Genomic DNA, 13,963 nt, shown 5'->3' on the forward strand with positions numbered 1-13,963 from the left:
TCTGACGTTAGTCTCTCTGTCTCTCTGACGTTTGTCTCTCTGTCTCTCTGACGTTAGTCTCTCTGTCTCTCTGACGTTAGTCTCTCTGTCTCTCTGACGTTAGTCTCTCTGTCTCTCTGACGTTTGTCTCTCTGTCTCTCTGACGTTTGTCTCTCTGTCTCTCTGACGTTTGTCTCTCTGTCTCTCTGACGTTTGTCTCTCTGTCTCTCTGACGTTTGTCTCTCTGTCTCTCTGACGTTTGTCTCTCTGTCTCTCTGACGTTAGTCTCTCTGTCTCTCTGACGTTAGTCTCTCTGTCTCTCTGACGTTTGTCTCTCTGTCTCTCTGACGTTTGTCTCTCTGTCTCTCTGACGTTAGTCTCTCTGTCTCTCTGACGTTAGTCTCTCTGACGTTTGTCTCTCTGACGTTAGTCTCTGTCTCTCTGACGTTAGTCTCTCTGTCTCTCTGACGTTAGTCTCTCTGTCTCTCTGACGTTAGTCTCTCTGTCTCTCTGACGTTTGTCTCTCTGTCTCTCTGACGTCTGTCTCTCTGACGTTAGTCTCTCTGTCTCTCTGACGTTAGTCTCTCTGTCTCTCTGACGTTAGTCTCTGTCTCTCTGACGTTAGTCTCTCTGTCTCTCTGACGTTTGTCTCTCTGACGTTTGTCTCTCTGACGTTTGTCTCTCTGACGTTTGTCTCTCTGACGTTTGTCTCTCTGACGTTAGTCTCTCTGTCTCTCTGACGTTAGTCTCTCTGTCTCTCTGACGTTAGTCTCTCTGACGTTTGTCTCTCTGACGTTTGTCTCTCTGACGTTTGTCTCTCTGACGTTAGTCTCTCTGTCTCTCTGACGTTAGTCTCTCTGTCTCTCTGACGTTTGTCTCTCTGTCTCTCTGACGTTAGTCTCTCTGTCTCTCTGACGTTAGTCTCTCTGTCTCTCTGACGTTAGTCTCTTTGTCTCTCTGACGTTAGTCTCTTTGTCTCTCTGACGTTAGTCTCTCTGTCTCTCTGACATTAGTCTCTTTGTCTCTCTGACGTTTGTCTCTCTGTCTCTCTGACGTTTGTCTCTCTGTCTCTCTGACGTTAGTCTCTCTGTCTCTCTGACGTTAGTCTCTCTGTCTCTCTGACGTTTGTCCCCATCGTCTCTCTAACGTTTGTCCCCATCGTCTCTCTAACGTTTGTCCCCATCGTCTCTCTAACGTTTGTCCCCATCGTCTCTCTAACGTTTGTCCCCCATCGTCTCTCTAACGTTTGTCCCCATTATCTCTAACGTTTGTCCTCTCTGACGTTTGTCTCTCTGTCTCTCTGACGTTTGTCTCTCTGTCTCTGACGTTTGTCCCCCATCGTCTCTCTAACGTTTGTCCCCATCGTCTCTCTGACGTTTGTCTCTCTGTCTCTGACGTTTGTCCCCCATCGTCTCTAACGTTTGTCCCCATCGTCTCTCTGACGTTTGTCTCTCTGTCTCTCTTCCAGGTGCAGCTACAGGTGCACCCCAACCTGTCAGCCACGGAGGGCGCTCTGCAGCACATCGAAGAGCTGATCCTGCAGCTGCTCAACATGCTGTTTGTGGCCCAGCCGCGCTCTGTACAGGACGTGGAGGTGAGGATACCTGATCGCTGTGTTGTAATGTTATGGACAATTCCACGGCAACGGAAGTACGCTTTGACTCACTTCTAACATGTATGTCAAACGAAAAGAAAAAAGAATTCAAAGCTGATCAAATCATACAACTTGTATGTAGACACACGGAGTTTGAACATCACAGTGTAAAATAGTAACAGTTCAGTACAACACAGAAGGGTAGAGTTCGGTGCTGAAATTGTATTTATCAGGGTTTAACACTCCTTCAAACACGTTAAGACACGTCACAAAAACCACCATATGAGAGAGAGAGAGAGAGAGAGAGAGAGAGAGAGAGAGAGAGAGAGAGAGAGAGAGAGAGAGAGAGAGAGAGAGAGAGAGAGAGAGAGAGAGAGAGAGAGAGAGAGAGAGAGAGAGAGAGAGAGAGAGAGAGAGAGAGAGAGAGAGAGAGAGAGAGAGAGAGAGAGAGAGAGAGAGAGAGAGAGAGAGAGAGAGAGAGAATGGCCCATAGACAGAGAGAGAGAGAGAATGGCCCATAGACAGAGAGAGAGAGAGAAATGGCCCATAGACAGAGAGAGAGAGAGAGAATGGCCATAGACAGAGAGAGAGAGAATGGCCCATAGACAGAGAGAGAGAGAGAATGGCCCATTAGCACAGAGAGAGAGAGAGAGAATGGACCCATAGACAGAGGAGAGAAGCAGAGAAGGCCCATAGACAGAGAGAGAGAGAGAATGGCCCATAGACAGAGAGAGAGAGAGAGAATGGCCCATAGACAGAGAGAGAGAGAANGAGAGAGAGAGAGAGAGAGAGGAAGAGAAGAGAGAGAGAGAGAGGAGAGAGAGGAGAGAGAGAGAGAGAGAGAGATCTCCCTCCCCATAGAGAGAGAGAGAGGGGAGAGAGAGAAGAGATGAGACGGCGAGAGAAGGAGAGAGAGAGAGAGAGAGAGAGAGAGAGAGAGAGAGAGAGAGAGAGAGAGAGAGAATGGCCCATAGATAGGAGAGAGAGAATGGCCCATAGATAGAGAGAGAGAATGGCCCATAGATAGAGAGAGAGAATGGCCCATAGACAGACAGAGGTAGAGAGAGAGAATGGCCCATAGACAGACAGAGGTAGAGAGAGAGAATGGCCCATAGACAGACAGAGGTAGAGAGAGAGAATGGCCCATAGACAGAGAGAGAGAGAATGGCCCATAGACAGAGAGAGAGAGAGAGAATGGCCCATAGAGAGAGAGAGAGAGAGAGAGAGAGAGAGAGAGAGAGAGAGAAAGGCCCATAGACAGACAGAGATAGAGAGAGAGAATGGCCATAGACAGACAGAGATAGAGAGAGAGAAAGCATGGCCCATAGAGAGAGAGAGACAGAGAGAGAGAGAGAATGGCCCATAGACAGACAGATAGAGAGAGAGAAAGCATGGCCCATAGAGAGAGAGAGAACTGTGGTTTGTAACTTTTATGATTGCGTTAACCAATTTGGTAACGGAATTGAGAGTTTTATTACGAGAATTACTTCTGTGAACTTTCAACCCTCATGAGGGAGGGAAATGTGAAAAATATCATAAAGAAGAATTATGTCACTTGAAAGCCCGTCTACCAAACGGTGGATCTGTTCTACATGTCCTATTTCTACGCTTCCTGTTTCTAAGTTTTGTTTTTGCATCTTTTACTTTCGGGTTTTGTTCACCAGTTGAAAAAAATATATATAAAAAAATTGGTTATTGAAAATATATAAAATAAAATAATAATATAAAATATATTTCACAAAGGTACAATGATTCTCTACACTTTCTTATTTTCTTTCTTATTCTTATTTTCACAGTGTTTTACTTATGCCTCATTTTTAAGAAAATGGTTGAAAAAAGTCTTCATTCCACAACATACCTTTAATTTGACACCTAATTTGACATGCTCCTGTTAACTTCACATGTTGGTCCTCCTGTTAACTTCACATGTTGGTGTTCCTGTTAACTTCACATGTTGGTGCTCCTGTTAACTTCACATGTTGGTCCTCCTGTTAACTTCACATGTTGGTCCTCCTGTTAACTTCACATGTTGGTGTTCCTGTTAACTTCACATGTTGGTGCTCCTGTTAACTTCACATGTTGGTGTTCCTGTTAACTTCACATGTTGGTGCTCCTGTTAACTTCACATGTTGGTGCTCCTGTTAACTTCACATGTTGGTCCTCCTGTTAACTTCACATGTTGGTGTTCCTGTTAACTTCACATGTTGGTGCTCCTGTTAACTTCACATGTTGGTCCTCCTGTTAACTTCACATGTTGGTCCTCCTGTTAACTTCACATGTTGGTGTTCCTGTTAACTTCACATGTTGGTGCTCCTGTTAACTTCACATGTTGGTGCTCATGGGTCCTTTACATGTTGGTGCTCATGTGTCCTTTACATGTTGGTGCTCATGGGTCCTTTACATGTTGGTGCTCCTGTTAACATCACATGTTGGTGCTCCTGTTAACTTCACATGTTGGTGCTCATGGGTCCTTTACATGTTGGTGCTCATGGGTCCTTTACATGTTGGTGCTCATGGGTCCTTTACATGTTGGTGCTCATGGGTCCTTTACATGTTGGTGCTCCTGTTAACTTCACATGTTGGTGCTCATGGGGTCCTTTACATGTTGGTGCTCATGTGTCCTTTACATGTTGGTGCTCATGGGTCCTTTAACATGTTGGTGCTCATGGGTCCTTTACATGTTGGTGCTCATGGGTCCTTTAACATGTTGGTGCTCATGGGTCCTTTACATGTTGGTGCTCATGGGTCCTTTACATGTTGGTGCTCATGGGTCCTTTACATGTTGGTGCTCATGGGTCCTTTACATGTTGGTGCTCATGGGTCCTTTACATGTTGGTGCTCCTGTTAACTTCACATGTTGGTGCTCATGGGGTCCTTTACATGTTGGTGCTCATGTGTCCTTTACATGTTGGTGCTCATGGGTCCTTTACATGTTGGTGCTCCTGTTAACTTCACATGTTGGTGCTCCTGTTAACTTCACATGTTGGTGCTCCTGTTAACTTCACATGTTGGTCCTCATGTTAACATCACATGTTGGTGCTCCTGTTAACTTCACATGTTGGTGCTCATGGGTCCTTTACATGTTGGTGCTCATGGGTCCTTTACATGTTGGTGCTCATGGGTCCTTTACATGTTGGTGCTCCTGTTAACTTCACATGTTGGTGCTCCTGTTAACTTCACATGTTGGTGCTCCTGTTAACTTCACATGTTGGTCCTCATGTTAACATCACATGTTGGTGCTCCTGTTAACTTCACATGTTGGTGCTCATGGGTCCTTTACATGTTGGTGCTCATGGGTCCTTTACATGTTGGTGCTCATGGGTCCTTTACATGTTGGTGCTCATGGGTCCTTTACATGTTGGTGCTCATGTGCCCTTTACATGTTGGTGCTCATGGGTCCTTTACATGTTGGTGCTCCTGTTAACTTCACATGTTGGTGCTCCTGTTAACTTCACATGTTGGTGCTCATGGGTCCTTTACATGTTGGTGCTCATGGGTCCTTTACATGTTGGTGCTCATGTTAACTTCACATGTTGGTCCTCCTGTTAACTTCACATGTTGGTGCTCCTGTTAACTTCACATGTTGGTCCTCCTGTTAACTTCACATGTTGGTGCTCCTGTTAACTTCACATGTTGGTGCTCCTGTTAACTTCACATGTTGATGCTCCTGTTAACTTCACATGTTGGTCCTCCTGTTAACTTCACATGTTGGTGCTCATGGGTCCTTTACATGTTGGTGCTCATGGGTCCTTTACATGTTGGTGCTCATGGGTCCTTTACATGTTGGTGCTCATGGGTCCTTTACATGTTGGTGCTCATGGGTCCTTTACATGTTGGTGCTCATGGGTCCTTTACATGTTGGTGCTCATGGGTCCTTTAACATGTTGGTGCTCATGGGTCCTTTAACATGTTGGTGCTCATGGGTCCTTTACATGTTGGTGCTCATGGGTCCTTTACATGTTGGTGCTCATGGGTCCTTTACATGTTGGTGCTCATGGGTCCTTTAACATGTTGGTGTTCATGGGTCCTTTAACATGTTGGTGCTCATGGGTCCTTTAACATGTTGGTGCTCATGGGTCCTTTACATGTTGGTGCTCATGGGTCCTTTACATGTTGGTGCTCATGGGTCCTTTACATGTTGGTGCTCATGGTCCTTTACATGTTGGTGCTCATGGGTCCTTTAACATGTTGGTGTTCATGGGTCCTTTAACATGTTGGTGCTCATGGGTCCTTTACATGTTGGTGCTCATGGGTCCTTTACATGTTGGTGCTCATGGGTCCTTTAACATGTTGGTGCTCATGGGTCCTTTACATGTTGGTGCTCATGGGTCCTTTAACATGTTGGTGCTCATGGGTCCTTTACATGTTGGTGCTCATGGGTCCTTTACATGTTGGTGCTCATGGGTCCTTTACATGTTGGTGCTCATGGGTCCTTTACATGTTGGTGCTCATGGGTCCTTTACATGTTGGTGCTCATGGGTCCTTTACATGTTGGTGCTCATGGGTCCTTTAATATGTTGGTGCTTATGGGTCCTTTAACATGTTGGTGCTCATGGGTCCTTTTACATGTTGGTGCTCATGGGTCCTATCAACACCACAATTTATGGGTTTTCAGCCAGTGTCTGTCAATATGGATAATGTTTCATCTAATACCATGACGTTTGATTAACAAGTATTTCTACTTCCTCTCCCTCTGTCCAATCAGGAGCGTGTCCAGAAGACTTTCCCCCACCCCATAGATAAATGGGCCATAGCTGACGCCCAGTCGGCCATCGAGAAGAGGAAGAGGAGGAACCCTCTACTGCTCCCTGTGGATAAGATACACCCTCTACTCAAGGTACAGGTCTTAGTCCCACCAGGATTATTTACCTTCCTCCTGCAATGCACTGATTATTCAGGCCCTCATTTAATAGATCCTGGTTGGAGGGTTCTGTCCTCGTTTTTTCCCTCCTGATTCCGGGAATCCTCAAACCAGGATTTCTAGAATCCTCCAACCAGGATTTCTAGAATCCTTTAACCAGGATTTCTAGAATCCTCCAACCAGGATTTCTAGAATCCTCTAACCAGGATTTCTAGAATCCTCCAACCAGGATTTCTAGAATCCTCCAACCAGGATTTCTAGAATCTTCCAACCAGGATTTCTAGAATCTTCCAACCAGGATTTCTAGAATCTTCCAACCAGGATTTCTAGAATCTTCCAACCAGGATTTCTAGAATCTTCCAACCAGGATATCTAGAATCTTCCAACCAGGATTTCTAGAATCTTCCAACCAGGATTTCTAGAATCTTCCAACCAGGATTTCTAGAATCCTCTAACCAGGATTTCTAAAATCCTCCAACCAGGATTTCTAGAATCTTCCAACCAGGATTTCTAGAATCTTCCAACCAGGATTTCTAGAATCCTCCCACCAGGATTTCTAGAAAGCCTAAGAATTTGGGGACATTTTCTGTGATTTTGCAACTGTATTCCTTATACCTTCTGCCTCTTCCCCTGCTGTTTGTCCCGTCAACAGGAGGTTCTGGGTTATAAGATAGACTACCACGTCTGCCTCTACATCGTGGCGGTTCTAGAGTACATATCAGCTGACATCCTGAAGCTAGCAGGAAACTACGTTGGTAACATCAGACACTATGAGATCAGCCAGCAAGACATCAAGGTGTCCATGTGTGCAGACAAGGTAGGAAACTGTCCGTCTGTCTGTCTCTGTGTCCGTCTGTCTGTCTCTTTGTCTGTCTGTCTCTGTGTCCGTCTGTCTGTCTCTTTGTCTGTCTGTCTCTTTGTCCGTCTATCTGTCTGTCTGTCTCTTTGTATCATTGTCTGCCTCTGAATCAACCCTCAATGCCAATCCACTCCAAAGTAGGTAAATATTTTGAAGGTATTCACACCCCTGCAGTGCCTTCAGAAGGTATTCAGACCCCTACAGTGCCTTCAGAAGGTATTCACACCCCTACAGTGCCTTCAGAAGGTATTCAGACCCCTATAGTGCCTTCAGAAGGTATTCAGACCCCTACAGTGTCTTCAGAAGGTATTCAGACCCCTACAGTGCCTTCAGAAGGTATTCAGACCCCTACAGTGCCTTCAGAAGGTATTCAGACCCCTACAGTGCCTTCAGAAGGTATTCAGACCCCTACAGTGCCTTCAGAAGGTATTCAGACCCCTACAGTGCATTCAGAAGGTATTCAGACCCCTACAGTGCCTTCAGAAGGTATTCAGACCCCTACAGTGGCTTCAGAATGTATTCAGACCCCTACAATGCCTTCAGAAGGTATTCACACCCCTACAGTGCCTTCAGAAGGTATTCACACCCCTACAGTGCCTTCAGAAGGTATTCAGACCCCTACAGTGCCTTCAGAAGGTATTCACACCCCTACAGTGCCTTCAGAAGGTATTTAGACCCCTACAGTGCCTTCAGAAGGTATTCACACCCCTACAGTGCCTTCAGAAGGTATTCAGACGCCTGCAGTGCCTTCAGAATGTATTCAGACGCCTACAGTGCCTTCAGAAGGTATTCACACCCCTACAGTGCCTTCAGAAGGTATTTAGACCCATACAGTGCCTTCAGAAGGTATTCACACCCCTACAGTGCCTTCAGAAGGTATTCAGACACCTGCAGTGCCTTCAGAAGGTATTCACACCCCTACAGTGCCTTCAGAAGGTATTCAGACCCCTACAGTGCCTTCAGAAGGTATTCACACCCCTACAGTGCCTTCAGAAGGTATTCACACCCCTACAGTGCCTTCAGAATGTATTCAGACCCCTTGACTTTTTCCAAATGTTGTTGTGTTACAGCGTGAATTTAAAATGGATGAAATTGAGATTTTGTTTCACTGGCCTACACATAATACCCCAATAATGTAAAAGTGGAAATGTGTTTTTAGAAATGTTTACAAATTAATTACAACTGAAATGTCTTGAGTCAATAAGTATTCAAAACCTTTTTTAAGTCAAGCCTAAATTAGTTCAGGAGTAAAAATGTGCTTAAGTCACATAATACATTGAATGGACTCACTCTGTGTTCAATAATAGTGTTTAACATGAGTTTTGAGTGATTACCTCATCTCTGTACCCCACACATACTAGTATCTGTAAAGTCCCTCAGTCGAAGTAGTGAATTTCAAACACAGATTCAACCACAAAAAGACCAGGGAGGTTTTCCAATGCCTTGCAAAGAAGGCCACCTATTGGTTGAAGGTTTTTTTTTTTTTTTAAGTAGCAAACATTGAATAACCCTTGGAGCATGGTGAAGTTATTAATTACACCCAGTCACTACAAAGATACAGGTGTCCTTTCTAACCCCATTGCCAGAGGGGAGGGAGGAAAACCCTTCAGGGATTTCACCATGAGGCCATTGTTGACTTTTTAAAGCAGTTAAGAGTTGTAATGGCTCAACAACGTAGAAGTTACTCCACACTTCTAACCTAAATGAGTGAAAAGAAATGATCTTGATGTCCTAAATACAAAGCGTTATGCAACTTCAACACAGTACCACTTCATATTTGCAAGCATGATGCTGGCTGTATCATGTTATGGGTATGCTTGTCATCGGCAAGGACTAGGGAGTTTTTTTTAGGATAAAAATAAAAGGAATAGAGCCATAAGCACAGGCAAAGTCCCAGAGGAAAACCTGGTTCAGTCTGTTTTCCAACAGATATTGGGGAAATTAGTTCACCTTTCTGCAGGACAATGAGCTAAAACACAAGGCCAAATCTAAATGAAGTTGCTTACCAAGAAGACATTGAATGTTCCTGAGTGGCCGAGTTACAGTTTTGACTTGAAAATCGGCTTGAAAATCTATGGCAAAACTTGAAAATGGCTGTCTAGCAATGATCAACAACCAACTTGAGCTTGAAATGTTGTACACAATCCAGGGTGTGCGAATCACTTGGAGACCTTACTCAGAAAGAGTCACAGCTGTAATCACTGTCAAAGAGGGACTCTGACATGTATTGACTCGGGTGTGAATTCTTATGGAAATACAAATATTTCTGTGTTTCATATTCAATAAATCTGCTACAATTTCTAAAAACATGTATTTGCTTTGTCATTATGGGGTATTATGTGATTTATTTAATCTAGTTTGAATTCAGGCTGTAACACAACAAGATGTGGATTAAGCCAAGGGGTATGAATACGTTCTGAAGGCACTGTAAGCTGGTTGACTTGGTAACCTGTCTCTCTGTGTGTCCGTACCAGATGTTTATGGACGTGTTTTGACCAACGATGTCTCTGTCTCAGGTCCTAATGGACATGTTTGACCAGGACGAGGACATCGGTCTGGTGTCTCAGTGTACGGAGGAACCTTCGTCGTCGGGGGAGCTGACCTACGACGACCTGGTGCGCCTGGAGATTGCAGAGGAGCGCCAGTACCTGCGGGAGCTCGACCTCATCATCAAGGTGTTCCGACATCACTTCCTGTTCAACAACAAGATCTTTACGCCTCAGGTGAGGACAGTGAAACAGTTTATAAAACGGCAGTGATCTTACACAGTAGCCGACATAACACAGCAGACTGCTTGTTTGATTTGTTTGACCACATAGCAAAGCAACCGTTTGCAGTGTGAGACCACGTTACCCCGGCAACAAAACCAAAGAATGTCACTCAAACAGAAGAGGGAAGTAACAAAGAGTCACTGACCAACAACCAAAATGAAATCGGTGTTTTTTTTTTTAGGAGGGGCTCTGAAAGACACTCATGGGGGGTGTCCACTGAAAGTTGACTAGCAACAACAACTGGGACCTAAAAGACACCCACCCTGAGCTCCCACTAAATCTGCCCAAGAAGAAGTAAACAAAAGAAAAAACCAAAACACCAAACTTAAAGACAGAAAATTAACCAAAAAGGTGGAGCAAAACAGAAACGGAGAAGATCAGATAAAGGATTGTTTGTCTAGAAATCAAAATAGGGAGAGACAACTAAAGGTGTTGACCTTCCACAGATATAAAGACCTCAAGCACTGGGCCAGCTGCTCTTTAATAGCACCTGGGCCAGCACAGGTGAAACACCATCCCACTAACGAGATGGCAACCGGCACAGCTGTAACACATACTGACTAACGAGGTGATAGCAATCGGAGGGCCCTAAATGCTAACGAGCTACGAATCAAATCAAATCAAATTTATTTATATAGCCCTTCGTACATCAGCTGATATATCAAAGTGCTGTACAGAAACCCAGCCTAAAACCCCAAACAGCAAGCAATGCAGGTGTAGAAGCACGGGCGCTCAAGTCCAACCTCAAAACATAAATGGAAAAGACAAGACCTGTGAAAGACCATTTGAACTGAACAGCTGTAGTCAGCTGACTGGCTTATCTGCCCTGCAGTTGTAGTGTGAAAACTCTGACTTCATAAGCCGACGTGGCGACAGACACGGTGACTGGTGGTATTGGGGTTTGGTGGTGACACACGGGGGTATTGGGGTTTGGTGGTGACAGACACGGTGACTGGTGGTATTGGGGTTTGGGGGTGACAGACACGGGGGTATTGGGGTTTGGTGGTGACAGACACGGGGGTATTGGGGTTTGGTGGTGACAGACATGGTGGCTGGTGGTATTGGGGTTTGGTGGTGACAGACACGGTGACTGGTGGTATTGGGGTTTGGTGGTGACAGACACGGGGGTATTGGGGTTTGGTGGTGGCAGACACGATGGTATTGGGGTTTGGTGGTGACAGACACGGGGGTATTGGGGTTTGGTGGTGGCAGACACGGTGGCTGGTGGTATTGGGGTTTGGTGGTGACAGACACGGGGGTATTGGGGTTTGGTGGTGACAGACACGGTGGCTGGTGGTATTGGGGTTTGGTGGTGACAGACACGGGGGTATTGGGGTTTGGTGGTGACAGACACGGTGGTATTGGGGTTTGGTGGTGACAGACACAGGGGTATTGGGGTTTGGTGGTGACAGACACAGGGGTATTGGGGTTTGGTGGTGACAGACACGGGGGTATTGGGGTTTGGTGGTGACAGACACGGTGGCTGGTGGTATTGGGGTTTGGTGGTGACAGACACGGTGGTATTGGGGTTTGGTGGTGACAGACACGGCAGTATTGGGGTTTGGTGGTGACAGACACGGCGGTATTGGGGTTTGGTGGCGATTGACGAGTTTCAGAGGAAAGGTCTTTGTTTCTGGCCATTTTGAGCCTGTAATTGAACCCACAAATGCTGATTCTCCAGATACTCAACTAGTCTAAAGAAGGTCAGTTTTATTGCTTCTTTAATCAGAAAACAGTTTTCAGCTGTGCTAATATCATTGCAAAAGAGTTTTCTAATGATCAATTAGTCTTTTAAAATGATAAACTTGGATTAGCTAACACAACGTGCCATTGGAACACAGGAGCTGATAATGGGCCTCTGTACGCCTATGTAGGTATTCCATTAAAATTAGCCGTTTCCAGCTACAATAGTCATTTACAACATTAACAATGTCTACACTGTATTTCTGATCAATTTGATGTTATTTTAAATGATGAAAAAAAGTGTTTTTCTTTTAAAACAAGGACATTTCTAAGTGTGTGTGTGTGTGTGTGTGTGTGTGTGTGTGTGTGTGTGTGTGTGTGTGTGTGTGTGTGTGTGTGTTTTTTATATATATATATATATATATATATATATATATTGGTCATGTAGTGTATGTGGACACCTGTTCGTCGAACATCTCATTCTAAATGAATTAATATGGAGTCTCATCATTAATATGGAAATTATTTGCTTTGCCGCTATAACAGCCTCCACTCTTCTGGGAAGGCTTTCCACTAGATGTTGGAACATTGCTGCTATAACAGCCTCCACTCTTCTGGGAAGGCTTTCCACTAGATGTTGGAACATTGCTGCTATAACAGCCTCCACTCTTCTGGGAAGGCTTTCCACTAGATGTAGGAACATTGCTGCTATAACAGCCTCCACTCTTCTGGGAAGGATTTCCACTAGATGTAGGAACATTGCTGCTATAACAGCCTCCACTCTTCTAGGAAGGCTTTCTACTAGATGTTGGAACATTGCTGCTATAACAGCCTCCACTCTTCTGGGAAGGCTTTCCACTAGATGTAGGAACATTGCTGCTATAACAGCCTCCACTCTTCTGGGAAGGCTTTCCACTAGATGTAGGAACATTGCTGCTATAACAGCCTCCACTCTTCTGGGAAGGCTTTCCACTAGATGTTGAAACATTGCTGCTATAACAGCCTCCACTCTCCTGGGAAGGCTTTCCACTAGATGTTGGAACATTGCTGCTATAACAGCCTCCACTCTCCTGGGAAGGCTTTCTACTAGATGTTGAAACATTGCTGCAGGGACTTGCTTCCATTCAGCCACAAGAGCATTAGTGACGTCGGGCACTGATGTTGAGCTTTTAGGCCTGGCTAGCAGTCGGTGTTCCAATTCATCCCAAAGGTGTTCGATGGGGTTGAGGTCGGGGCCCTATGCAGGCCAGTCAAGTTCTTCCACACCGATCTCGACAAAACATTTCTGTATGGACCTCGATTTGAGCACAGGGGCATTGTCATGCTGAAACAGGAAAGGGTTTTCCCCAAACTGTTGTCACAAAGTTGGAAGCACAGAATCTTCTAGAATGTCATTGTATGCTGTGGTGTTAAGATTTCCCTTCACTGGAACTAAGGGGCCTAGCCCGAACCATGGAAAAACAGCCCCCACCAAACTTTACAGTTGGCGCTATGCATTGGGGCAGGTAGCGTTCTCCTGGCACCCGCCAAACCCAGATTCGTCCGTCAGACTGCCAGATGGTGAAGCGTGATTCATCTAATCGTCATTTGGTTAAACTGGCCGCCATTAAGCTGATGGGGAGGAGCTTTGTGATGGGAGGAGCTTTGTGATGGGAGGAGCTTTGTCATGGGGAGGAGCTTTGTGATGGGGAGGAGCTTTGTCATGGGGAGGAGCTTTGTGATGTGGAGGAGCTTTGTCATGGGGAGGAGCTTTGTAATGGGGAGGAGCTTTGTGATGGGAGGAGCTTTGTGATGGGGAGGAGCTTTGTCATGGGGAGGAGCTTTGTAATGGGGAGGAGCTTTGTCATGGGGAGGAGCTTTGTCATGGGGAGGAGCTGTGTGATGGGAGGAGCTTTGTGATGGGAGGAGCTTTTGATCTATACTAGAGATGTGAGGTGAGCTAAAGAAGGGAAGGATGACCCCTGCTGGGAGCTTGTCGTGAATGGCCCTCCCTCTTCCTTTGTTCTCTGGCCACTGTGGCTGTGCTCATCTTCAGCACCATTTTTCCCCCCCGTTATCATCATTAATCTGGATGCATTCAAAATCCCAAATACATAAATATATAATCTATACACATTAAAAACAACCGTTGACATTGACGTTAAAAGAAACTGTGCTTGTTTATTCATTTTACCTAGCTCATTTTTTGCAATGAGTCATAGCAAATCCAACATTGA

General features: G+C 45.3%; 1 protein-coding gene across 2 annotated transcripts in view; it reads left to right on the forward strand.

The window, feature by feature from the left end:
* The window catches only part of sos2 (son of sevenless homolog 2 (Drosophila)), a 117,333-nt gene that overhangs the window by 46,865 nt on the left and 56,505 nt on the right, over positions 1–13,963 (forward strand). For both annotated transcript variants that reach the window (XM_031829312.1, XM_031829311.1), the window contains exons 2-5: positions 1,448–1,573; positions 6,279–6,410; positions 7,087–7,251; positions 9,810–10,016. In XM_031829312.1, the coding sequence (XP_031685172.1) occupies positions 1,448–1,573; positions 6,279–6,410; positions 7,087–7,251; positions 9,810–10,016 (630 nt within the window). The remainder of the gene's footprint in view (positions 1–1,447; positions 1,574–6,278; positions 6,411–7,086; positions 7,252–9,809; positions 10,017–13,963) is intronic.

The sequence above is a fragment of the Oncorhynchus kisutch genome, linkage group LG7 (assembly GCF_002021735.2).
Source record: "Oncorhynchus kisutch isolate 150728-3 linkage group LG7, Okis_V2, whole genome shotgun sequence".
Classification (NCBI taxonomy): Eukaryota; Metazoa; Chordata; class Actinopteri; order Salmoniformes; family Salmonidae; genus Oncorhynchus; species Oncorhynchus kisutch.